Source organism: Macadamia integrifolia, chromosome 12 (assembly GCF_013358625.1).
Source record: "Macadamia integrifolia cultivar HAES 741 chromosome 12, SCU_Mint_v3, whole genome shotgun sequence".
Classification (NCBI taxonomy): domain Eukaryota; kingdom Viridiplantae; phylum Streptophyta; class Magnoliopsida; order Proteales; family Proteaceae; genus Macadamia; species Macadamia integrifolia.
In genome coordinates, this window is record NC_056568.1 from 13429752 (window position 1) to 13455494 (window position 25743).

The 25743-nt window shown below is 39.2% G+C and overlaps 2 protein-coding genes across 7 annotated transcripts in view; both read right to left on the minus strand.

The window, feature by feature from the left end:
- The window catches only part of LOC122057002 (probable zinc metalloprotease EGY2, chloroplastic), a 13727-nt gene extending 7245 nt beyond the window's left edge, over window positions 1–6482 (minus strand). Inside the window, exons 1-12 of one of the 2 annotated variants that reach the window (XM_042618983.1) lie at window positions 6346–6482; window positions 6001–6164; window positions 5833–5911; window positions 5406–5501; window positions 5223–5315; window positions 4314–4364; window positions 4035–4139; window positions 3616–3690; window positions 3364–3469; window positions 3080–3173; window positions 2279–2432; window positions 1622–1829 (exon numbers count right to left, since the gene is read on the minus strand). In XM_042618983.1, the coding sequence (XP_042474917.1) occupies window positions 1622–1829; window positions 2279–2432; window positions 3080–3173; window positions 3364–3469; window positions 3616–3690; window positions 4035–4139; window positions 4314–4364; window positions 5223–5315; window positions 5406–5501; window positions 5833–5911; window positions 6001–6155 (1216 nt within the window). In that variant the 5' untranslated portion in view covers window positions 6156–6164; window positions 6346–6482. Of the gene's footprint in view, window positions 1–1621; window positions 1830–2278; window positions 2433–3079; window positions 3174–3363; window positions 3470–3615; window positions 3691–4034; window positions 4140–4313; window positions 4365–5222; window positions 5316–5405; window positions 5502–5832; window positions 5912–6000 lie in introns of both variants that reach the window. The other variant, XM_042618982.1, reaches the window with a different exon arrangement.
- A 1916-nt stretch (window positions 6483–8398) lies between these two features.
- Window positions 8399–25743, minus strand: part of LOC122058159 — a 42262-nt gene continuing 24917 nt past the window's right edge. For 4 of the 5 annotated variants that reach the window (XM_042620679.1, XM_042620681.1, XM_042620680.1 and 1 more), the window contains exons 6-7: window positions 9339–9441; window positions 8399–8959 (exon numbers count right to left, since the gene is read on the minus strand). In XM_042620679.1, the coding sequence (XP_042476613.1) occupies window positions 8706–8959; window positions 9339–9441 (357 nt within the window). In that variant the 3' untranslated portion in view covers window positions 8399–8705. The remainder of the gene's footprint in view (window positions 8960–9338; window positions 9442–25743) is intronic. The other variant, XR_006133691.1, reaches the window with a different exon arrangement.

Consider the following 25743-nt stretch of genomic DNA (forward strand, 5'->3'; position numbering starts at 1 on the left):
TGTTATCGAGTATAAGCCAGGACCATGGTTTAAAGTACCGGTCCGTATTGTATCATATCAGTATTGGTGGGTATCGATATGTATCATATTGTGTATTGTATCGATATCTTTGAAAAGGTTACTATATGATTGGTTTAAAGTATCGGTCTATATCGCCCAATGCCGATCAACGATTAAAGTATCGGTATCAGTAGGTTAAATTTAAGATGCATATCAGAGGGTGTCGTATCGAATATACGCTAAGATATGATAAAGAGTATTGGTCTGCTAAATATAAGATATGTATTGGAGGGTATCATATTGGTATTGGAGATACTTTAAACCACGGACTGTTGATACGATACGTGATATCGATACTTTAAACCCTGGCCAGGACGTATGAATTTAGTAACTGATGCGTTAATTCAGAAAGCAGAGTTTGTGAGCTTGAAGCTACAGGAGAGAACTGCAAGTACTTCCGGAACCTTTCAAGCTTGAAGCCAAAACCACCACCAACATCGACGAATCACTTGCCATTACCGTAATGAACGAGGATACCTTCTCCTGAGTTTCTAAGAACAGATCCTTGAATTCCAAGTTCTCTGAACCTTACATGTCCGAAATCATTTATCTGATCACAGCTAGGCAAAGATACAAGGGGCTTCTATATCTTATGTAGAGGATGGGAGCTAGACTCGATGGACATCCAAACTCACGTCTTGTGCCCACGTCGGATATATTGTTGATGCGGTTGACCAATTATGTGAGAATATATACAGATATATATATATATATATACACTCTTCCTTAATGCCTCACTTTTGTTCCTCCTTACTCATGAGCAGAGCTATCCATTGGCGTACACTGAAGACATGAAGGAGAAGGAAAGGAACCTAGAGAAGGTGGTGTGGGTTTGGGATTCCATAAAGAGGACATGGAACCCAAAAAAGAGTTGTGGGAGAGAATGTTCAGCCAGCCGTATGAGAAAATAGAAGCCACCCTGGATCGAACTCCATATGAGAAATCGTATCAAAACTCCGAACATTGGTGAGACAGAGGGAAAAGGCAAAGGTAGAGAGAGAAATGCAAAGAGAGGAGGTGGAGGGAAAAGGCAGAGAGAGAGACCAGAAAATTGTCAAGCAAAACTGTCGAGCGATTGTATGACACATTTGCGGGGAATATTCTATGGTTATATTGGCCGTAAAATTTGTCCAGACTTTTTCCAGAAAATGTGTGGTCCCCATGTAAAATTTTACAAAGTTCAACAAACAGTGGAAAATTTACTTTTATGGTAAAATTTTCATTTTCACCTATTTTAGGCCTAAACAAACATAATATCCAAAATGTCAATAACTCTATAACATTTTGTGAACTGCACTATGAATGAACAACAATCTCTTCCGAGTGGACAAGGCTATCCAGATTCATTTGGCTAAAATAGTTCAAGTAAATAGCTGATCAAGACAATGCAATAGAAAGAGCATGAGAAAGCAGAACAATTTCACACTTGGATCTTTTCATGCAAGTCTCATGCAATAGGAGCTGCATAACTTCAGAATTCTTCATCATTGCATACCCAATCATTCCCATGTAAATGCACATTACCATAAAATACCAAATGAATGTAGATCAAGGTTCTTACCTATGCCACCTACAAGAAGGGACTCATGGAAGACTGATGCATCAACTACAATGCCAAAACCATCACTAGGTGGTAAGATAAACCCTAAGAGCAGAAGAACAAGACCAACAGAGAATCCGGCCAAAGGTCCAGCTGCTGCAAGCTTTAGAAGATCCTCACGCTTAGGCACAATACTAACAATCCTCGTAATGGCACCAAAGGAACCTATCTGCCACCAAATAGCTCATCAATTATCCAAACGGATTTATTTTCCAGAAAGTATGAAACCTTCTCAAGCAGTGTGCTTGTTCAGGTTATGCGTGAGAAATTATGAAACCAGTTCAAAGCCCAGCATAAGTTATGGGATATCGTGGGGAAGCAATTTGGGAGCATTTACAATGATAAAATGATGTCAAAAATATAGTTATATTTACTCCAGACAAAATTTAGTGCTAGTCTATGAACGCTTAGACATCAAGATTTTACAGAATTTATCAAGGGTAGTTTTGGAGGTATTCATTGAGGCATTAGCTAGTACACACGTAGGGTTAAATTGCCAGCTCAACTAATGGTAATTGGTTGGTTCAAAAGTTGTGCAGTAGTCCACTAGTCAATAAAATCAATGGAACTGGGATTTTTTTAATCAATACTTATGGAAACTCTCTCCAGTCATCTCACCTGCCAACTAGGAACAAAGTACGGCACTCCAAGCTTAATTCCAGTGCTTCTAGCAACTAAAATGTGGCCAAGTTCATGTGCAAACAAAACAAGTACAGTGGTAAGGGCTCCAGGGAGGCCATCCTTCAATAACCCAAGATTGTCAAAAGTAGACCTGAGGCAGAAATGTCAATGTTAAAGTTAAAACATACAGAAAATATTACCTCCAAGTACTAAATCTCAAAGCTTCAGAAATCAAATGTACATGCTTGCACAGTAATATACAATAATATCACAGGGAATACAAGATCAAAGAATTCGAATAGAATCTATGTCTTTGAACTCAAACACAAGTTAGCAATGTGATTAGCTATGAACAGTACATCAAAGGACTGGCTATGTCAATTTTGATTCCACGCCTAATAAAAAAAAAAAAGCAAAAATATTAGCTGTTCCTAGATTTAAAAAAAAAAAGAAAAGAAGAGCAACCCAGTGCACGAGGCTCCTGCTACTGCAAGGTCTGGGAGGGGCAAGTGTGTACGCAGCCTTACTCCCTGCTTCGCAGAAGAGGCTGTTTCCAAGTTTTGAACCTGTGACCAGCAGGTTGCAATGTACTTAGCTGTTCCTAAATATACAATTTATAATAACTTATTTCTTCAAGAGCAATAAAAGGTTGTCCAAAAATAGTCACCAAGGAAGTTGTTCAAATTCCAGAAAGAATCACAAGTCAATTACATTTACACAAATTATAAGCTTGTGAAAGATAACATTCCATCTAGACAGAAGATGAATTATTGAAAAAATCAATGGAAAAAAGTATACAGTAAATTTGATTGCAGTGCAGGTACATTGCGGAGAAGTACGGTGAAAATAGCGACCAGTCCAAAAGCACCTGCAGCAAACCATTCTGGGACCGCTGTACAAGGAATGCCAAATGAATTACTATTCAAGACCAAAAGGCATCAAACTACGCTGTTCTTCATACATACTATCACATGTAACCTTTGGCACAGTATAGAAAGATTAGACATCACATACCCTACAAAGGACTACTGAGCTGGAAAGGCACACACACACTGAGAGAGAGAGAGAGAGAGAACCAGTACCAGTTGTCTCTGGCTGCAAGGTCTTTCTTGAAACAACTACGGCGACCGGCTTATCATCCTCTAGATTGATGAGAAGGAAAAGCTTATATTGATCCCCAAATTTATCCTGTAAATAGACTATACTCAACTCAACTCAGCTAAGCCTTACCCCAATTACTTGGGATCGGCTGCACAAATCCTGTATAGAATGTGCTGGAATTTAACAGCCTACATATTCTCCAAGTATTTGAATGTCAAAAGCCAAGTAAGCACCTGCATCCTTTTTGTTATCTTTTCATGACTTTTATCAGCCTTCCCTCGCAAGTTCCCTTTGAACAATACTCCACCCTGGAAAATGACAGGAACCCCAGGGGTGCTTTCAACGATGACATTTGGTGAGAAATATTCAATAACAGACATAAGAAAACATGCAGAAAACTAGCACATAAATTTGCTTTTATTCTGTTAACCAGTGCCTTTCCATGAAACAATATATATAAATATAGACCATAATAATGCCATCAAACAGGTTAGATAGGGATAGAATAGTACCTTTTATGTTAAGTGTCTAAAATTTCTTTACTGACCCAAGAATACCAGACCCTCTAGAAATTCCATTTGAATATTTTTCTGTCCTTTTTAAATGAAAAACGGAATGTTTATATCAAATAAAAGGAACTTCATGAGCTCACCTCGTATGGCTCCTGGCTTGTCACAAAAAAGGTATCAAAACCGAATACTTGGTCCCTAAGAATGTCAATTGTTTCCTTTGGGATTCTGACCAGTTCCCCCAATTGCTGTGAAAAATTAATGAGAGATTTCATTACAAATGTCCAAGTAGTCAGATAACAAACACTAAATCAATATTCATGAAAAGGGGAAGAAATGGGAAAACACTACATGAAACACAGCTCATATTCTGTATCTAGACTTCCAAATTGAAAGAGTAGAATAGATCCTATAGTAGTTACCTTCACACCTGGAAGAGGAGATCCACTTGCAACTTCTAGATCAACATTCTCCTGCATGAAACACAACCTTACCAATGTAAATGCTGGAAAATATACATTGAATTCCCTGTCCACCAAATAAAACCTCTAAAAGTATAGGAATACTGAAAATGAACCAGTGGTATCACAGGCATTTCAAGTGTTCACAGGTTGCCACCATCGAATACATTATCAGCTTTCAATTTCTGATAAGTTCTTTTACACCACAACCATGGGATCACCCACTGTTGTTTTCATTTCATAATCAGGACTTCTTCATGGGACACACATGATAAATTGAAAGCTCTTATATTTAAGAGAGCTCCCCCTCCTCGTTTCAACATGATAACAGCTAGGCCGTTTTTATTTAAGATCTTCATAACAGCCATCGGTTGCTGACAGCAAAAATATCGCATTTAGAAGGAGACATTTAAGCACTTCGATCAACAAGCAATCTCTCAAGCATATGTTTTGATCAATGTGAATTGACCTTCTCTGACTAATCAGCAATGATTTTCCAAAAAATGATTACATATCACCAAGAACTCACTATTGTAGCTTAAGTAATATGTTGGTTTTCCAAAAAAACATTTTACATCCTCAAGAACTCACTATGGTAGCTTAAGTAATATACATTGGTTTTAATATCAAAGTTACTAGAAGAAAATTTACCAGGATATATGACTTAGAATAGCAACTGTCTAATAACTAGCCACTTTAGCTTTCAACCTAATTAGAAGGGAAGTTACTAACATCTTCACTTAGTATAGAAACCATACTAAGTACTAGCTATTTTAAATTTCAAACTAATTAAAAGGAAAGTTAGCTTGATATCATGACCGTCATAATAAGTAATTGCGCCATTTACAAACAAATTAGAAGGTAAGTTACCTGGAAGTCAATTTGATCATTAGTTTCTCCACTGCTTTCTTCAACTGCATCCGTTGAATCTAGCATTCCAATCCTGGCTAATTCTTCCTTGTCCTAACAAGCACAGAAATCCATGAAAAGAAAGGTCAACTTAGAACTTCTAAAAAAATCAATAGAAATTGAATGAAATACTTTAAAAGTTACTTCATCAACAACAGGAGGCAGAGAGTCTTGTAGATTAGCTTGCGTAGTTCGATCATTGGATAGTTGCGCTTCTATATCTTTAGGTATTTGTTTTTCCTGGAAAAGGAAAGAAACAGTTCAAAGTTATATACAATAATAGTGAACAAGAAAAAGGAAAAATCTGACACTGAAGAGTGGGAACCAAATAAAACCATAGGCTCTAATGCAATCTGAAGCCAGCATCAAATTAAAAGTTTTTATTCAGTCAGTAGAGATTTGTCTGAATATGAACTACACCATTTCAAATCAATATTACATGAACGGTAAGAGCTCAGTTCGTGTAATTGTAAGAAAACAAGTCAGCCCAGTTAGTATTGGTCAAATAACAGGATAGATTTTTTCCAGAAAGGATACCAACATGGAATTAGTACAGTGAGTAAATAAGCACCTTATCATTGTTACTTTCTGCCTCTGTCTCAGTCCCAGTCACTCGGCAAACAATCCCTCGCTTCCTATGAAACACCAATCTAAAACAGAACAAAAGTATGAATTCTTCATATTCCAGACTCAAATCGATCTCAGACACAGGAAACTGATGACGATAAAAATCTAATACCCTGAAATAGAAATTTCCTGCAAATGGCGCCGTGTGAAACCTTTCCTCCTTACAGCAAGTGAAGACGAGATAGCTGGATGGAAACGAAGATTACAGCAAGAGCTACAATGCAAAATGGGAGAGAAACTATCGCGGAAGGTGGCCGGAACGTTCATCTCTGGTATCTGCAACAAACGCTACTGCTCTGAAATCAAGCTGAGAACCTTGATTTCATGGCGACATCTGTAAAAACACAATGCCTTCGAATCTCGGAAACTAGGCTTCCACTGGAGTGGGAGTGGAGAGGTGTAGCAGAGATGATTTAGGGTGTAAGAAAGGAGGGAATTGTGAGTTTTTCAATCTTACCTTCCTGTGCAATATAGAGTATGGGATTGTTGTCTCTGGCTTGGCCTCGTTGCTCTAAAGTTCTCTGTCATCCATCGAGAAGAGGCTTCTAAACGAATCGCCATAAGACACGTTTATGTCGGTTTAGCATCGGTTCTTGTCTTGCTACTATTTTCTCTTTTAACCGCGAAATAAACCAACTGTCCATTTTATTTTTATTTTCATTTCCTTATTATTATTTTTTTTTTTTATTTTTTTTTAGTGATTTGAACTTGAGACCTCCTTATGAGTTGGGTTTTTGCTCCACAACTCACCACCATCTGTGCTAGTCAGTTATTTCTTCTGTTTGTTATTTGAGAGAATAATAGAATCTACACCTTACAAAAATGGAGTGGGTGCACAAGCTTATGTTTTTGGGGAAGTGTTTCCTATAAGAAGAAGTATCTATAGAGATATCATTTCCCATTTCATGGGGGTGGATCGATCTATCATTTCTCCCCCTCTATGTGTCTGAGCGTGGGGACCACACTCCCCATATAAATCCTTTTCCCTAATTTTTTTTTATTGAAAAAATAAAGCTACATGATCATGTTGCCTCTATAGAAGCGTGAGAGCCAATGAGAGCATGCAAGGGCATCATCATAAATGGACCGTTTTATTTTATAGGGGGTGTGGCGATAATTTCATCCGCCAGGCAACCAAGTAGTGATCTCTTCCCCTCCCCCTTTTTTTTTTGAGTTGGGGATCGCACCTAGTAGGGTGGTCATTGTGCCATCATGGGAACTAACCAAGGGAGGTGCACAAGCATCCAACCATGGCCAAGGTGGTCTTCTCGCCACCCCTTATGTTTGGGTGTAGGGTGTGCGACCAGGTAGGGATCTCCAACCTGGAATAGGGTGGTATTTTTGCAGCACCCTATGTCTAGGTATAGAGGTGTGCACCAAGTAGAAATCTTTTTTTTTTTAACAAGGGATCATTACCTGGTCACGTGGCATTGTGCCAACAGACCGACCAAGGGAGGCGCAGAGGAGTCCAACCAAGGATAGGGTGGTCTTTTTACCACTGACATAGCACATGGACCAACCATGGGAGGAATTTGAGTGGGGGAAGAACAAGAGTGTTGGGACTATCATGAGAACAATACAGAAGAGTCTTACGAGTAGAAGAGACAAATAGATTTATGGCCAAGCTCAAATCCTTCATCCACTTTAGACATTCACAAGAATAGCATGAGGGTTAAGTTTACAGCCTTTGCAACTTAACTGCAATGAAACCAAATAAATAGAGGTTTAAAACAAAGACTCTGAAAAACCACAGCAGATCAAATACAGTCACCACATAGTCCATAAGAATATCAGAACAAAGCCAAGCAGTGACTCAACCCTAAAGAATTCAATCCTTAACACAGGATTGCTACAACATAGAGTCTCTTGATATAGCCTTGATATACACAAAGATCATCATCCATCAAGACTCCAAAAGAAAATCTTGATCTTCACTACCATTTATGCGAGTTTGGTACGTTAAGAGGCAAGGCACAAAGTCACAAACATATATAGCCACCGTACACTTCCTTGCATCTGATAGGAACCAATTCCACATGCCCATGCCCATTATAATTGTCAATATCTATCACATAGCAATCATAGAAGTAGGGGTGTTAACAAGATTGATCTCTCTCTTATCCCAAGTGCTGCCCAGTCGTTGGATATGTGTTGGAGAGGATCCAGATCCAAATTGAACTTCTTGGCACCTAACGAACCATCCTTTAACGAGAAGAAAAGAAACAAACACCTCAAAGATGGGGTGAAGAAAAACCATGCAATATAGATTGACTATTGAGGGCGGACCTTGTGCAACACTAAGGTTACGGTTTGAGTTTGGAAACAACTTTTCGGCAAAGCGGAGGTAAGACTATGAACATTATGGCCCTCAAACTCCATAGTGATAGGAGCCCCAGACACATTGGGTATGCCATTTTTTATTTTTTATTAAGGCCTAGGTTTATGGTAGAAGAGGATTTATGCTCTATATTTATTAAATCCTAAATAGCAAACACCACCAAAATTGGGCATCGACTGAAAAGCCTCATAGCAAAGAATGTCTCGGGCTTCTTTTATACAAAAATTAAACTAAGACACAATTACTCCAAGATCTTCTGCAACTCATTTTTCGTCCTTTTAAAAGAAAAAAATAATAATTTTAACAAAGATGAAGCTCTCCTCTCTGACAATGCCAAGCATAAAGACTGTACAACAGATGATCACTTTCCCGAGAAAACTCTTCCACCCCCCTCATGTACACAAGAAACAATCACTTGGAGTCTTTCTGTTAAGAGTTGATTAGAGCACTAAAATATGTACATCTACCAATAAAAAGGCTCATAGATCTTCAGGTTTCACATCCCACCGTGACTTGCGTCTTCTCCCACCATTTGATTCAGTTGCTCCCTTAATAGGCAGCCGTCTCAAGGAGTCATTGGTTTTGAGAATGACAATGTCCATGTCATCATCACTGCTGATCCACCCATAACATGGATTCTTTTTGGGACGCGGACGATCAACAGTACATGGCAGTGATTGGATCTCTTCAGAATTTGCCATTCCTGACGCCCCTCCTTCAAGCAGTGGAAGATCTAAGTCAAAGAACACAGAACACCATGAGAGTCAAAAGATGTAATATGACACAATGTTGATCACGAGCATTGCCTGGCAGCATGATGGTAAAGTTTCCAGCAAGCAATTAGGTGGGCTATACACCAAATGTCAACCTAACTAATGTTTATAATGGTTTCATGTACCTTGTTCTTAAAGATGGCAGAAGAAATTAGACACAATTCCATCTGTGGACACATTTATCTCAAAAGGTGATATATGTGGAGAGAGTGGGTAAACTGATTTTGTTATTCACATAATGTCTTTAGAGGATTGGAACAATCACCTCTCTCTTCTGATTTTGTGTTTGCATAATGCCAGTTGGCATAACTCCGAATTTTAGAGGATTGGGACAATTACCTGCGTCTGTTTCTGCAGCAGTATATGGATCACTTGTCTCCATTTCCAATGCAGTCAGTGCACCAGCGATAGGTATAGAATCAGCTTCCTGTGCTTCATCCTTCTGAGGACATGAAATAGTAAGTGTCAACCGAATGCAATTGTCAGCAAAGCTCCAACAAGAAAACCCTTGATGCCATTCCAAGAGAAGCTTCCATCATTTGACAGTTAGACCATACAAATATGCTTGAAAGGGATAGATAAAAATAGACAATATTTACATAGTCCTGCATCATATGGATAAAAATAATATGACCATTAAATGTTTTGGAATACTGATATTTCACAGGTTGTAAAAGAAAAAAAATTTACAACAAACTGAACAGGCAGAATCTCCTACTATCCTATCCATGACTCACCTATTGCTAATCAAATTTTCATCTCATCCTTTTTTTTTTGGATAAAAATGTATGCTTGTGCACACCACATTTACGGAATTTGCTACTGCAAATATATGTTCTCAGGAACAAAGATATGCACACCTCCAACCCCATGCCCTCTCACATGCACAGATGCATGTGTGCCACACCCCTACATCTACACTCATACCCATGCCCGCGAACACGTGTACACAGAAAATAGCAACCTATTATGCAGAATTTTATTATATTGTGATGGCTGGATTGTGACATCTAGAACAATACTACTGCCACAAAAAATCACAACAAACTCAATCTGAAACTGCAGTAATCAATTAATAGAACCAGAAAACAAATCAGAAGTTTAAACCGAATGGAATCTACAGATATACAAGCTGTCAGAATGCAGGAAAAGAGATCAGGTCAGTCCTTAAAGCAGAAACAGAATCTGAAAACTAATAACAAGACAGGCCTTAAATTTTGGGGCTTCAGAATAGAATTTCAGTGGGATCTAAACCAGATATTAACGAAACAAATAGAATGTGAACCAGTAACAGAACTTAAGAGCAACAAATCTGAAATTGAAAACCCAGAAAGAACAGTATAGAGCCACTAATAGTTATGGGTTGATCTGATCTGAACCTCAGTGTTATGTTTGTCTCAATTTCTTGACCCATTTTGACTCCGACATATTTTAGTGCGACCTGAATGGGATTTTGTTCTGAAATTTGTGATGATAACAGAGGGGTTGGGCCGATAGACCGCGACCTGATAGATTGACCTGACTCGGAGGAGTATATAATGTACTATCGTCTTGTTGAGCAAGCAGTGAAAATTGGGGTATTTGTGTTAGGGTTTCTGGGCAAAGTTTTCTTGCCATGATTTGGGTGCTCGAGAGAGCTCCATTGTAATTTTATTCAAGCATAATGAATCATCTTCTTCTTCGCCCGAGGACGTAGCACACCACATCGGTGTGTGAACCTCGTCAAATCTTTGTGTTGTGAGAATCTATGTTTGTTTGTTTTTCCTATGCATTAGTTGGTGTCTTCTCTAACACTCAGTCGGATAGAATGATAGATAGAAAGGACATAGAATCCACTAGGTAATGTAGACTAAGGTGGACATGTCAACCAAGCTCACAACTGCAGGATTTATGTAATCAAAGAACAACCATAACCAAAGTAGAATAGGTTCAGAAACAAGGAAGCAACTCAGTTCTGGAAACCAGGCTACCGATTCCAGAAGTGAAGGCTTATGAGTGCAGAACGTAATTAGATGTGTATAGGAATAACAGGTACTGATAAGGGGTAATAACCAATCGTATTCATGCACCAATATTCTAGTAAGCAAGAGAAATCAGATTCAGCCTATCGATTTCAACCTCAGGTCTGAAAACAGAACAACAGGCACTACAGGACAATAATTGGGAGATTACTGATATCTTGCAATTCCCAGGTCAGAATGACCTGAAGTTTGGATCGAGTCTCCCTCCCTAGGAGTACTACACTCGATCAAAAGGCCAGCCCTACGTGCTGGCTGGTTTGCCGTAGGAGTGATGGATTGATGCCCAAGTAACTCAGAATTCTGGGCAGAATTGAAGGTGGGAATGAACCTGTTGCCTGTAGAATGTTTGAGCAGATCTGCAGCACCTTGAATTTTGGATAGTGAAGAAGATAACTTGTAGAAGAACAACCTCCTGGGCTTCTCACAATTAGTCGTCGGATCATACTGCATACACCAACCCTTCACCGTGATCACACACACAGCAATTCTCTTACAGAGAAACAGCAGCAGCAGAAAATTGTTGTTTTTTTTTGGGTAAAATCGTGGGAGCTTTAGGAGACTCCTCCTCTTTATTTATAATGATTAACCGGGGGTGGCGGAATTACATAGTAAAAGGAAATCACAAATAAACTCCTAAAACAGTACTTTCTTAAACTGAAAATAGAAACAAACTGAAAAGGAAACTAATTACTTGACTCAATTGATAACTCCTAAGAAATAACAAAGACTAATAACATAAATTGAACCCAACTAAAATGGAAACTAATGAAAAAGGAAACAAACTAGTTAATCTCATATACAACCTTAATAACCCCCCCCCCCCCCCCGCCCCCCCAACCACCCAGTTTAGACCCAAAAAAGTGGCCCACTACAACACTCCAAACCACATGGCCTGAAGGTCCAACACATATACAACCCAACCATAGACTTATTCCAAATAAAACTAGCCTAGTTTAGTAAAGAATCTGCATCACTAGGTAAACACTCTTGAATCAACAGAAGTCATACTGAATACACAGCATAATTTCATAGAACTGAAAGCCATTAAGGGTTGGCTTGCAGGCCTGTAACTGCATTTATGATATTCCAGAAAACCTGATAAGAATTCTGACTGTGGATCAGCCAATGGGACAGCCCCGATTTCACCTAAAGACTTAACAACCAGTAAAGAATAGATAACCACCTGCACCTGATTAAAGATAACATTTACAATTAAAAAAAAATAAAATAAAATAAAATAAAATAAATTAGAAAACAAAGAAAAGAAGTGCAACAGAAGACCCCACCACTTGACTGCTATTAAGATAAGATTCCTGATCTGATCCGAAATCAGAACCGGAACAAAAGATTGTAGCTGCAGGCTATCATAACAGCTAAATCTGGCTGTCATGTCACAGTCAGATCTGATTTCTTCTTTCTCCCCTGGTACTGGTTCTGGAACATTGATTCTGCATCAATTCTCCCAGGAAATGGGTAAAGGGCAGGTATTATGCTCATACAAGGTTGATGCGATTGAAGTTGTCAGCATGGATCCATGTACACTTGAACTTTGGACAGTTCTTTCATTTGACAGTAAAACAATAAAGGAATGGAATCCCCCTCATTGGCGTGTAACAATGCGTTGTCTTACATGACATCCTTGATCTCATCCTCAATTAATGGTAACATCTGGGGCAGCCTCAAGATCTATTCTATATCACCTTCATCGGAGTGATTTCCCAATAGAGAATAAGGTCAGGCTGGTGAGCAACATTGAAGACATTGCTTATGGCCATGTTAAGAGTAACTCTAGAAACTAAGCATTAGGTCCAACCATTTTAAGGATTTTATAAGGACACAAATTCCATGGGTGGAGTTCATATTAGCACCTGGAGGAAATCTTTCCAGAGTCCAGAGCAATACGAAATATTCCTAGATCGCCTGATTTGAGCTCCACAAAACAATGGATGATCAGCAGTAGCCTTGTAGGCATCATTACTAAGAGCTATTTATCGTCATACACAAAGTTTTCAAGGCGGTAAGGCGACGGAGGCGTTTGAAGGTCTTTCGGAGCGCCTTAGCGATAAGGCGGGCATAAAGCGTCGCCTTATTGACTAAAAGCGTTCCTGTGTAATTCTCTTATAAAACCAATCTATTTGGTTCAAATCCTAGTTGAATCCTATTACTCATATGTTAAATAAATATTAAAGGTTCATATTCATACCAATGTAAGATATTCATCAGGAAAACAAATCAATAAAGTGAATAAACAAAGTTCATCTTCATCAATCATCAATCATCATAACATATTAACATATAATATAAATACATAATTATGAAACAAAATTATAAATATAAAGAAAAGAAGACATAAAAAATACAAGTATTTATTAGACTTACCTCTATGATGCCAAAATGAGTGTCTAAGCCCTAAAGTCATCCACTATATTTCTATTCCTGTCAAAGAAGAATGAAGCTCACCGCTGCCGGAGCAAAATGGGCGCCTAGATCAGTGGTTCTTCCTTGTTCCTTTATTCATTCTCAAAGCCCTTTCTTACAACCCTTGATAAAATCCAAACCTTGTTTGTGAATTGTGTTTTTGTTTTGTTCGTTTTGGTTATTTTTGGTGGAGTAAAGCTGATCCCATACATCTCAAGTGTTAACAAAATCATACACCTACAAATAAAAAATCTATATTTGGAATCTTCATCAAGTAATTTTAAAATGTGTTAAAAAAAAAAACCCATAAGGCGCCACTTCACGTAAGGCGGAGCACTGCCTTACCATCTCTAGACCGCATCAGCTCCAAGGCGCTGGTAAGGCGACGCCTTAGCAGCGCCTTAAAAACTATGGTCATACATGAACATGCACCTTTGTAATATGAAATAGGAACTAATCTGCTTCAATGCTGATGCATGCACGTCGCGGAAGTGGAATGAGATCAATAGGTTGCTTAAGCTCAACTCCTAGAATAATCTTAGGAGTACGTCTTATTCTGTTCAATGAACTGTTGTAGGCAAACCCAAAAATGTCAAGTATCGATGGCCAAGTCTTCTCATAGTCACAAACTACGCAACAAAGTAAATTCCTCAAGGGCTTGTCGACTAATTCAGTTTGCCCCACAGTTTGCGGATGGAATGCCATAGAGAACTGTAGTTTGGTATTCTTCTTCATCCACAAAAGTAGTTCATGAACTTGACATCTCGGTTAGAAATAATGGAGTCCAGTAATCCATGTAAGCTCATGACTTTCTGGAAGCAAGTGTAAAAACATGACTAGCGTCAAGAGTCTTATGCATGGATGAAGTGTGCCATCTTGGATAACCTATCTACACAACAAGAATAAAGTAAAGATTTTCTTGAGTAGTAGGCAACCCCAAGCACAAAGTCCATGTTATGTGTTTCCACAGCTCATGTGGGATGGGTAAAGGAAAGTATATTCCCATGTTTAGTTTAGTGCCTTTAGCAAGCTGAAATACTCAGCACCGCTTATTCATATGGTCAACATCCATGCTGTAGTCGCGACTAATAGTATTTGTCTGTGAGTTGGAGAAGGGGTCTTGTCTTTGCTAAAGTGTCTTCCCAATCCGCCAACATGTAATTCCCGTATGGGATGATATCTCAAAGATGAAATAGGAATGCATAAGCATGTACCCAAGAATTGGTATCCATTATAGAGTGAGTATTTAGGATTCCTCCCACCTTCCTACTACTCTCAGTAAACCTCAGAAATATCATTATCAATAGCATATTCATCCTAGATTGTACCCTATACTCATCGCGTGGGTTGAGAATGTGTGTGTCTTAGTTGCTCAGAGTCTTCTGAGAGTGAAGGTGCTTAAGAGACCCATAACCAATGAATAGAATGACTCCTTGCCTATGCCGTAGTTTGTCTAATGATTTAGCACTTGAACAATGGCATATAGGTCCACGTCATAGGTATAATACCTCTTCTTCACATCATTCAGTTTCTCACTATATAATGCAATAAAATTGTAGGAATGAATGGCAACACCCAATAGAGGGGTGAATTGGGTGACAGTACTTTTTCAACTTTTATTTTTAGGATGAAGTTGAATATCAAAGAAAAAGTTCCACCTTAAAAGCCTGGGTATCATCATTCTCTTATCACATAAGAAAACATATTAGATAACCCAAATACACATCACATAAGGTTTTTATACCCAAAACATAATATGTAACTAGAACCTTCTAGGTTCAACAAAGGTGACCTCCTTGCATGATATCTCCACTAATACCTAGGTGTGAAGCATTGACAGTGACCTCAAACATCTGATCAAAATCTGGTAGTAGTAGAACTGGTTCATCCCATCATGTTCCTCTTGATAAATCCGAATGCTTTAGTGGCAGCTGTGACCACTTGGCCTTCTCCTTGCTCCTTTCTCTACGTTATGCACTCAATGGTAGGTGTATTGATAAAACTAAAGTTCTGAATAAATTTGTGGCAGTAGGATGCAAGCCCATGGAAGCTTCAACTTCTATGGAGTTTAGAGTTCAGCCGATCTAAGATACTCTTGACTTTCCCAGGATCAGCCTTGACTCCTTTAGAGGAAACTCTTAACCCAAGGAGCGCAAACTTAGATAGCATGAAGGTGCACTTCTTTAAATCGATGCAGAGCTTTTCAACTCGTAGTACTCTCATAACTTGCCTCAGGTGCTCCACATGATCCTCCGCTTGCTTACCATCAAGTGATGTCTTCTTCTAAGGTCTATTTTTGAGAAGACCTTTGATCCGGATAACATCTCCAACTTATCATCAAGTCGTAGTATAGGAAACCTATACTTGATGGTTCTGCTATCAACACACTACACCATTGACCATCTTTCTTAAGGTGCAAGTAGTGCTAGAACTGTCTATGGACTAAGGTTTGAGAAGACGGAATCGGGGTCAGGATTGCTCAAGGCCGATACCAATCCGATCCCCATATGGATTGACCCAGATTGGAAGAAATACCCCTGGGCTCAATTAAAAAAAAAAAAACACTTTTTTACCATTTTACACTTTGTGTCTGTACCGATCCACTTATGAGGTGTCGGCCAAGAAAAGGGATCAGTCAAGGACGATATTGAACCGAACATATCCGATCTGATTCCTCAAACCATGGTAGGGACTTAAGCTCTCTTGTGTAAACCCTTTCTTCAGCAACTTGTCCACTTCTCTCTTCAGCTAGGCATGCTCTATAAGACCCACTAATCAATAAGCAAGAGATTTGTCCTGAACTAAGTCAATGGCATGCTGGATATTGCACATAGGCGGCAGCTTGTCGGGTAATTCTTCAGTTCCAAACTAGAAAAGTCAAAAACTCTTTTATCAGCTTAGGAAGCTTAATCTTAGGTTAAGGGGTTGCTTCATTTGTAACAAGGGCCAATATAAGCCTCGAATCCTTGTTAGATTCCATGAATTATATGAACTGCTTCTTAGGTTAAGGGGATGCTTCCTTTGTAGCAAGGGCCAATATAAGCCTCGAATCCTACAAAGATTCTATAAATTATACGAACAGCTTCTGTTGGATTTCAAGGCCCTACATCTTGCTCTCAATTGGGATGTTAAATTGAATCTGATATTATTCCCTTTGAACCTGAATATGCATTGATTCTTTATGCCATCAACTAGTACATCATTATACATCCATGGTCATCCTATAAAGATGTTCATCAGCTTAATAGAGATCACATTGCACCATTCTTCCTCCTCATATCCTTGGAGCTTCAATGGAACCAAAAACCTGTTATTGACTAAAAAGGCATATCCATATAAGAGGAAAACTTGTAAGGATGGGGATGCTTCTCCGTGGGTAACTTAGACCAATCAATGAAGGCTTGCATTACCACATTTACACAAGTCCCGCTGTCAACAATTACCTCCGCAATTTTAGAGTCATTGTTCATGTGAGTATAGAAGATAAAATGTCTTAGTTTGTTATAGTTTGTTGTAAAGTCTATCCAGTCTTCCCCCATGGTTTCAGCCAATGATATTTTGCTTACCACGTGGATCGTGTAAGCTTCCTCTTCCTCATCGTCATCATCAAGCTCTCTTCCATCATCCAGTTGGCAGCTTTCATACTCTTTATGTCGTGTCATCCTCCTCAACAATTGAGCGACTGCATTGGCCTTCCTCCTCATAGGGCAGATTTGGCGGTGTGCCCAAACTTATGACAGTAATAGCATTCATTGTCACTGTTATTAGTTATAGGTGATTTTTGCTTGTTGGTGGTAATATTAGGGGTCTCTCTTGTAGTTTCACCAATCATAGGAGCTTTTCTGTACTCCCCAACATGAGAACAAAGCCTCCTAGAGGGGAGTTTTAAGTTCTCTTCTACTAAAAAACCCTTCTGAGTAATCCTGTAGGTCATATAGATCATGTGCATTAATCTTCTTTTTAATATCAGGATTCAGCAAAGACTTGAAACGTGAGACCAACTGTATCTTGTCATCATTAAGCCCAGTATGAGAATTGAGTGTGTCAAGCTGCTCCGTGTAGTCGACCACTAATAGATTACCCTATCGCAAGGTGTTAAGCTTGTCGTGCAGTTTTTCCCTAAATGTTGGAGGAAGATATTTGCTTTTCAGCTCTTTTTCCATCTCTCTTGTACTAGGTTCAGTGCCGCAAGCACATAATTTTTGCTTACACATTACATTCTCCACTATTGCTTAGTAGGACCAACAAGTTTGGCTCGTCCAAGCTTCAGTTTCCTCTCGGACAAACTGTAGTACTGTACCAATCAAAATAATCATAGAGAGAGGCAAGCCAATCATAGAACACTTGGGATCGAGCTTCCTGTTGTATTCTTTGAATTCTAGCTTGACCTTTTATTAGTCATCACTCCTATTACAAGTAACAGTTTCAGTAATAGTGTGTAAGGCATCTTCAGAGGAAACCAGCCTGTGTAGATGGTCTGAAGGAAATCCTTCCTTACCCCCTAAAGGTAATAATAGCAGTAACCTCTATGGATAAAAGTGTGGTCAGATCAGGGGGGAATTAGAATTCCCTCCCCAGGTAGGTATTGGTTCTCCAACTCGTACTTCATCTCTACCCAAATCCTAGGCTCACGTCTTCCAGCTTAAAGCCACTCTTCATGGACTCACCACCATTCTCTACCATGACTAGAGCAATCGGGAGTAAGCAAATTGAAGCTTTCACGCCTCTGTAAAGTTGTAGTAGACAATTATTCTCCAAAAAATCTAACCAATCAAGGATTGGTAGGGATCCCTCTGTCCAGCAAAGTAACAAACTTCTGGCTCCATCTTTGGTTAGGCTGTGATACCAAATAATGTAGGAGCTAGTTCAACTAAGAACCAACCAAACAGTAGGATTGATGCTGTCTATCAATGGAGATTTTTAGCAACACACCATAGGAATACTAAATCACTGCAGATCAGAATCATAAAATTGATTGGAATAAAATAGAAAAAACAGAAAATATAAGAAAGGATCGATGGATTGATCCTCTCTCTCTCTCCCAGGCCTCTCACCCACTAGGCATCTCACCCACTCAAGGAATCTCTCCCTCACTGCATCTCACAGTATTCATGGCATAAAACCAACTCTCTTTTTTCATTAATCAACTTTTCCAAATTACAATAGGCTGACCTTGAAATAGGCTCAGAAATTCCTTCAAAATTGGTGGACACAAAATAGGAACTAACTGAAAAAAGGAAAGTAAACAAAAAATAAACAATTGCAAAAGGAAAGTGTTACAATCCCAGATACATGTAATCAAACCAGAACCATGGGCCGATAGGACTGAATTGTCCCTATAGTCCTATCGGCCCAGTAGAACTAGCGCTAATCCTCTATCGGGATTAGCATCATTCTCAACACTCCCCCTGAGATGGAGCATACACATCACCCATGCTCAGCTTGGTATAACCATTACGAAAACTATGAGCAAAAAGAGACTTGGTGAACATGTCAGTCAACTGATCTGATGAAGGAACAAAAAGGGTCTCAATCAGCTTCTTCAGAACAGCATCATGAACAAAGTGGCAATCCACCTCTATGTGCTTGGTCCTATCGTGGAAGACCGGATTACTAGCAATGTACACCGCAGCTTGGTTGTCACAATACATCTTCATAGGCTTGGTCACTGGAAATCCCAACTCCAAGAGTAAAGATCGGAGCCACATCAACTTAGCAATGGTATGAGCCATAGCTTTGTATTCTGCTTCGGCACTAGATCGAGCAATGGTGGTCTGCTTCTTTCTACGCCATGTAACCAGATTACCTCGAACAAATATACAATAACCCGTAGTAGATCTCCGATCACTAGCAGAGTCGGCCCAATCAACATCAGAATAGCCAACTAGCTCCATATGCCAATTAGGACAATAGATCAACCCTTTTACAGGAGCACCCTTTAGGTAGCGAATAACACGAACAACAGCATCCCAATGAGCTTTTTGAGGAGACTGCATGAACTGACTGAGGACTCCAACAACATAGGAAATGTCAGGACGAGTCACAGTAAGATAAATTAACTTGCCAATCAAACTCTTATACTGATGCACATCTTAAAGAGGTTCGCCATCATTAACACCAAACTTTTGGTGAGGATCCAGAGGGATATCAACAGGTCTGGATGCAAGCATACCAGTATCAGATAAAAGATCCAACACATATTTCCTTTGAGACAGACTAATCCCTTTCTTGCATCGGATCACATCAATCCAAAGAAAATAGTGAAGCTGGCTCAAGTCCTTAGTCTGAAAGTGTTGCTGTAGATAAGTTTTCACTTAAAAAATTCCTGCCTCATCATTACTAGTAAGAATAATATCAACATAAACTACCAAGACAACCAGTTTATCATCTCTGCAACAAACAAAGACAGAATGATCAGAATAACACTGAGAAAATCTACAAGTATCTATGATAGAACTAAACTTGAAACCATGCCCGAGGGGATTGTTTAAGTCCATAGATAGCCTTGTGTAAGCGACACACACAACCTTTATTCTCCCCCTGAGCAACATAACCAAGAGGTTACTCCATATACACCTCTTCCTCTAGATCACCATACAAGAAGGCATTCTTGATGTCTAACTGAAACAAGGGCCAATCAAAGTTGACAGCAAGAGAAATAAGTAGACGAATAGAGTTCAGTCTAACAACCGGGGAGGTCTCAAAATAATCAACTCCATATGTCTGAGTACACCCCTTGGCAACTAAACGGGCTTTCAACCGCTCAACAGAACCATCAGAGTGGTACTTAACAGTGTACACCAGTGACAATTCACCAAATCCTTGCCAAGAGGTAAATCTACCAGACTCCATGCACCACGACTCAAAAGAGCATCCATTTCTACATCCATGGCAGCTTTCCATCTAGGAATACTTATGGCATCAGTATGGGTGCGGGGAATAGGATTAGCAGAAAGAGACAGAGCAAGACCATGGATGGGAAAAGGAAGATAAGACAGTGAAACAAAATTATCAATAGGATACACAACCATAGATTTTTGAGTGCAAGAACGTGTACCTTTCCTTTAAGTAATTAGTAAGTCATCAGGCGGAGGAGGAGGAGCTTCATCAAAGGAAGGCGGCAGGGGAGGAAGTGAATCAATTAGAGTATTGGTTTCTCCACATGGTTGTCCAACATTCTTCTTGTGCTAATAAACCTATAGGAGAGGTGACTCACTGGCACTAGGAACATCAGGAAAGGGTACGAGAGAGGGAATGGGTGGAGGAGATGGAGAAGACCACTCCATACCAGACTGGGACACTTGATGAGAAAACAATGATGTGCCCCCAAAGAAAGTCACATCAGCACTAACAAAGTTCCTGTGAGTAATGGGGTCATAGCACTTGTACCCTTTCTGAGTACGTGAATAACCCAAAAAAATGCACTTAGTAAACTTAGGAGATAGTTTATCTACTTGCACATGCAAATTATAAACAAAGCACACACACACCCAAAGACTCAGGGAGGAATAGAAAAACTTAGCAAAGTAGGGAACATAATAGAAAAAAGGACACCTTTCTGAGAGAACTGAAAATGGCATGCGATTAATCAAGTGACATGCAGTCAAAACCCCATCACACCAAAAATGCTTAAGAACATGCATATGAATCATAATAGCTCGAGCTACCTCGAGAAGATGCCGGTTCTTATGCTCTGCTACTCCATTTTGCTGTGGGGTATAACCACAACTAGTTTGGTGTATCATCTCACAATTGGCACAAAAATCAGAAATATCATTTTGAGCATATTTTAGAGCATTTTCAGAACGAAAAATCTTAATTAAAATACCAAACTGAGTTTTTATTTTATTATAGAATTGTTGAAACACAGATAAAAATTCAGATCTGTCATTTAACATGTAAAGCCATGTAAGGCGAGAATGATCATCCACAAAAGTCATAAAATAGCGAAAATCAAATCTATTACTAACTCTGCAAGGTCCCGATACATCAGAACGGACTAAAGAAAATAAAGACGGACTACGAGACACAGAGCGAGATGGGAAGGACATACGATGATGTTTTCCCAACTCACATGCCTCACAATCTAACCTAAGAACAGACTTAAAAGTAGGAAATAAAAGTTTCAACCTAGACAAAGATAAATGTCCTAAACGACAGTGCCATTGGAAAGGAGTCGCATCCCCAACAACAGTTGCAGCAGAAAAAGTGGGAAAGCGATAGTTGAGATAATATAAATCATCCTTTTCACACCCTCCACCAATCGTCTTCCTCGTGTGAAGATCCTAAAAAACACAGTAAGAGGGAAAAAATGTTACTGAGCAATTTAATGAACTAGTTAGCTGGCTCACAGAAGGAAGACTTAATGGAAATTGTGGAACATGTAACATAGAAGATAAATTCAGAGAGGGGGTAGGAGAGATAATACCATGGCCTAGAACTGGTGTGGAAGCACCATTGACTAGAATAACAGATGTAGAATTGGTACTAGAGGAAAAGGTCTTAAAAAGTGATGACTTACCAGTCATATAAACAGAAGCACCTGAATCAATGATCCAGGGGGTAGAGGTAGTGGTAAGAAGGGTTGAGGTACCTGCATGAGCTAAGGTGGCAGCGGATGTAGACCCACGATTGGATGTATTAGAGGATGCCTCGAGAATGTGTAAGCGCCAGAGCAACTGATTGATGTCATCGCGTAGACTGGTAGATGAATCTCCTGAAGGTCTCGGTTTAGCATCAACGGAAGACATTGTGTCAGCACCATCATCTGACACTGCATGATTGGCTAATTGGGTTGCCCACTCTGGCTTGTCATGCTTTGCCCAGCAAGTCTCTATAGTATGGTTGGGCTTCCCGTAAAAAGTGCACTGGAGAGTTGCACGATCAGAAGGTTGTCCACTAGAACCTCGACCAGCCGATCCACGACCCCCCCACAACCGCGACCACGACCACGGTTGGCAAGGAAGGTAGAATTGTCTTTGAAAGACTGATCAGATTTAGTTGATGAAGTGATACGGTGCAGTCGTGAATAAGTGTCATTCAAGATAGGAACAATATCGCCTGCAAGTAAATGTCCCTTTACTACCTTCAAATCATTATTCAAACCAGCCAAAAATTTGGAAACAAAAAACTCATTCCGCTGAGCCTTCAATTTGTCAATGTCTGTGGTCAAGGGCTGAAAAACATTAAGTTTTTCAACCATGCCCTTGAAAGTACCATAATACTTTGAAAGAGATCCATCAGACTGGCAAAACTAGAATAGCTTCTCATAAATATTATAGATACGGGTCATGTTCTTTTCTTGAGAGTAAGTTTCCTTCAAATCATCACATACTCCCTTTGCAGTAGAGTGAAACATGACATTGGCAGCAACATCTGGTTCTATACTATTCCACAACCAGATTAAAATCAAAGCATTCTCCTTCATCCATTCATCATAACCCTTGTCAGATGATGAAGGAGAATCAGAAGTAGTATACTTAAGTTTATCCTTGGTCATAAGGTAAACCTTCACTGATTGAGCCCAAAGTAGGTAATTCGAGCTTCCCTTGAGCTTAATAGAAGTAATTTGGACATTGACATTGTCCGAGGCAGATATAGTAGTCATAGAGGTAGTAGACTTGGTCTCAGCCATGAGAACCAAAAATAAAGTAGACAAATAGAGTCACAGATATCTGGATTTCACCCAAAAATACCAAGAAAAACAGCAAACCACACCTGAACCACAGCAACTGGATATCTGGCTTTCACCTAAGAGACCCCGGTTTGATAAAAAAGGAAGAAGATAGTTGCGGTTCAAGTTCTTCAAATCTTCAGCATAGTACCAATAAAGCATGATCCATACACCAAATAAATCACTCCATGTAACTTAATACATAGTTGATGCAGTAATAGGTGGCTACACACCAGAAGATTTCAGCGCAAAACCGAGATCAGCAGGGAGGATTTTGAAAAGCTTGATTTGATTACAGAAGCTCTGATACCATGTTACAATCCCAGATACCTGTAATCAAACCAGAACCATGGGCCGATAGGACAAAATTGTCCCTATCGGCCTAGTAGAACTAGCGCTAATCCCCTATCGGGATTAACGTCTTTCTCAACAGAAAGTAACATGGAAAAAGAAACTAATCCTAACTAGAACTTGCCTAAAACTGAACTAGCTACTTGTTTAATAAGAAAACACATAAAAGGAAACTAACTATTTGTTTATAGTGAACACAAAAAAGGAAACAAAATCCAGCAAAGTCTTCACTCTTCTAGAACTTCCCAAATCAATCTTTGCTTGTCCAAGGCGAGAAGAATCTGCAATTGCTTGCTGTCCAAGACTGAACACCTATCCATATCAAAGTATCATCTCCAAATATCCAGAATGGGACCCACTTCACTATCCACGTGAACAGTGAAAAACCTTTTTCTCTGGATTTGATTCCCGTCCTCTTCTTCATGCTTTGATCTACATCAATGGGCCCATGCCATAGATCTGATTTCTTCTTCCTCTATTGGTGCTTGCAAAGTTTATATTACATAGAGATTGTCTCAGTATAAATGCAGAATCCAGATTACTTAATATCCATCTATGTTTTCATTGAAGAGGCTAATCTCATATTACCATGCAGGTTCCTAGACCAGGCATGCGACAAAGAATACAATGTGCCTAATTCTTTGTCCATCAAGTAATTAAGTAACAAATTTTTATGAAGTTTTCCAATTGGTGCCCTTGCATTGATTACCACATTCATTTGTTATCCAACTTGACGAGAGTTTAACAGAACTGTGACATTTAAAAATGCTGGGGATTGCTAATACATTAACTACTCTTTAAACTTTGGGCTTTTTCTTTTTCAACAGGTTGGTCATTGTGGGACAGAGAGAATAGATATGCACTGCTGCCTTATACGCAACAAATTTCTATTAGGCAATAAAGCTTTCGGTTTTCTCCTGTCACATAGATTCTATGGTGAACAGTGAAGGTTTTCTCTGTTAACTAGGTGGTTCCCAGTCGTTCCATTCCTAATTCACTCTTAATCATCACCATCAATTTCATAATTGTCTGCCTGTCAATTTTGTCTTTTCTCTTGGGCATTACCATTGTTTAGTTGATCTATTGAAACCCTAGAATACCATTTCCTGAGAACAACCTGAACCTGACATTAGTCTATCACATCAACGAAACTCTTAGAGAAAGTAAAAACTTTAGGTACTGTGAGTTATATATTGGGGGCCATTGGTTAGTCAGTGTGAGATCAATCTGATGCTATGAGTGAATAATCTCAACTCCTCCGGAGCCTCAATTACCCACCCCTCCCCCCTAAAAAACACATGTTCTGGAGCCCCTGTTTGGGTGCTTCAGTTCCCAGGTTGTGTCAAGGTAATTTACTCTTAAGTGATTTATTTGAAATCATGCGGAGTCCTTTTCTATTTTCTTTATTGCACTCATATTCTTACTTCTATTGTGAGATAGTATAGTCCTATTCCATTTCTCCCCTGCTACTGTACCTGTAATTACTTGGTCGCATCCTAGTCAAAGTGGGAATTTTTTATTCTATTCCAATCTGGTTTAAGGTAGTTAGTCCTACATCTTTTACCTTTTGGGTCAGAAACTACATAACACTTTCATTTTCATTGAGCAAAAGAAGAGGATGCTTACAATTGATGGTTAATCCAAAAGGAAAAAGAACTACAAATTGTGTGAGCTGTACACAAAGATGTAAGCATCAACAAAAAGAAAACACAATAGCTGTCTTTCAAACAGTGAGGAGTCCCAAATGAAAGTAAAACTGTTCCTACATGCCCCTACAAATTCTTTACAAGAGAATGCCCAATCAGTTAAATACTCGGCAATAATAGTGGTAACATGAATAATGGGAGAATGCTTGTCTTTAACTAATCACACAAGTCCACTATTTATAATATAAAATCATGATAGAATCATAATAGAAATCATGATAGAGTCATGATAGGATTACAAAACAGAAAATATGACGTATTTACAAGTATACCCCCCCCCCAATCCAGCCGCCCCACTCTAATTAGGGTTGGTGGAGGAGGGAAAAGCTCCAATGTGCCCCTGCGGCACACTAATCCTTATTTTAACACTTCCCTCAAGTTGGTGCATAGATGTCACACATGCCCAACTTGACTAAACTAGGATGAAATAGCTTTTCAGCCAGCCTTTTAGTGAACACATTAGCTAGTTGATCACCAGACTTTACAAAAGAAACACAAATTAAACCAGCATCCAACTTCTCTTTGATGAAGTGTCTATCAATCTCATAGTTGCCACGGCGTCAAATCAATCCAAG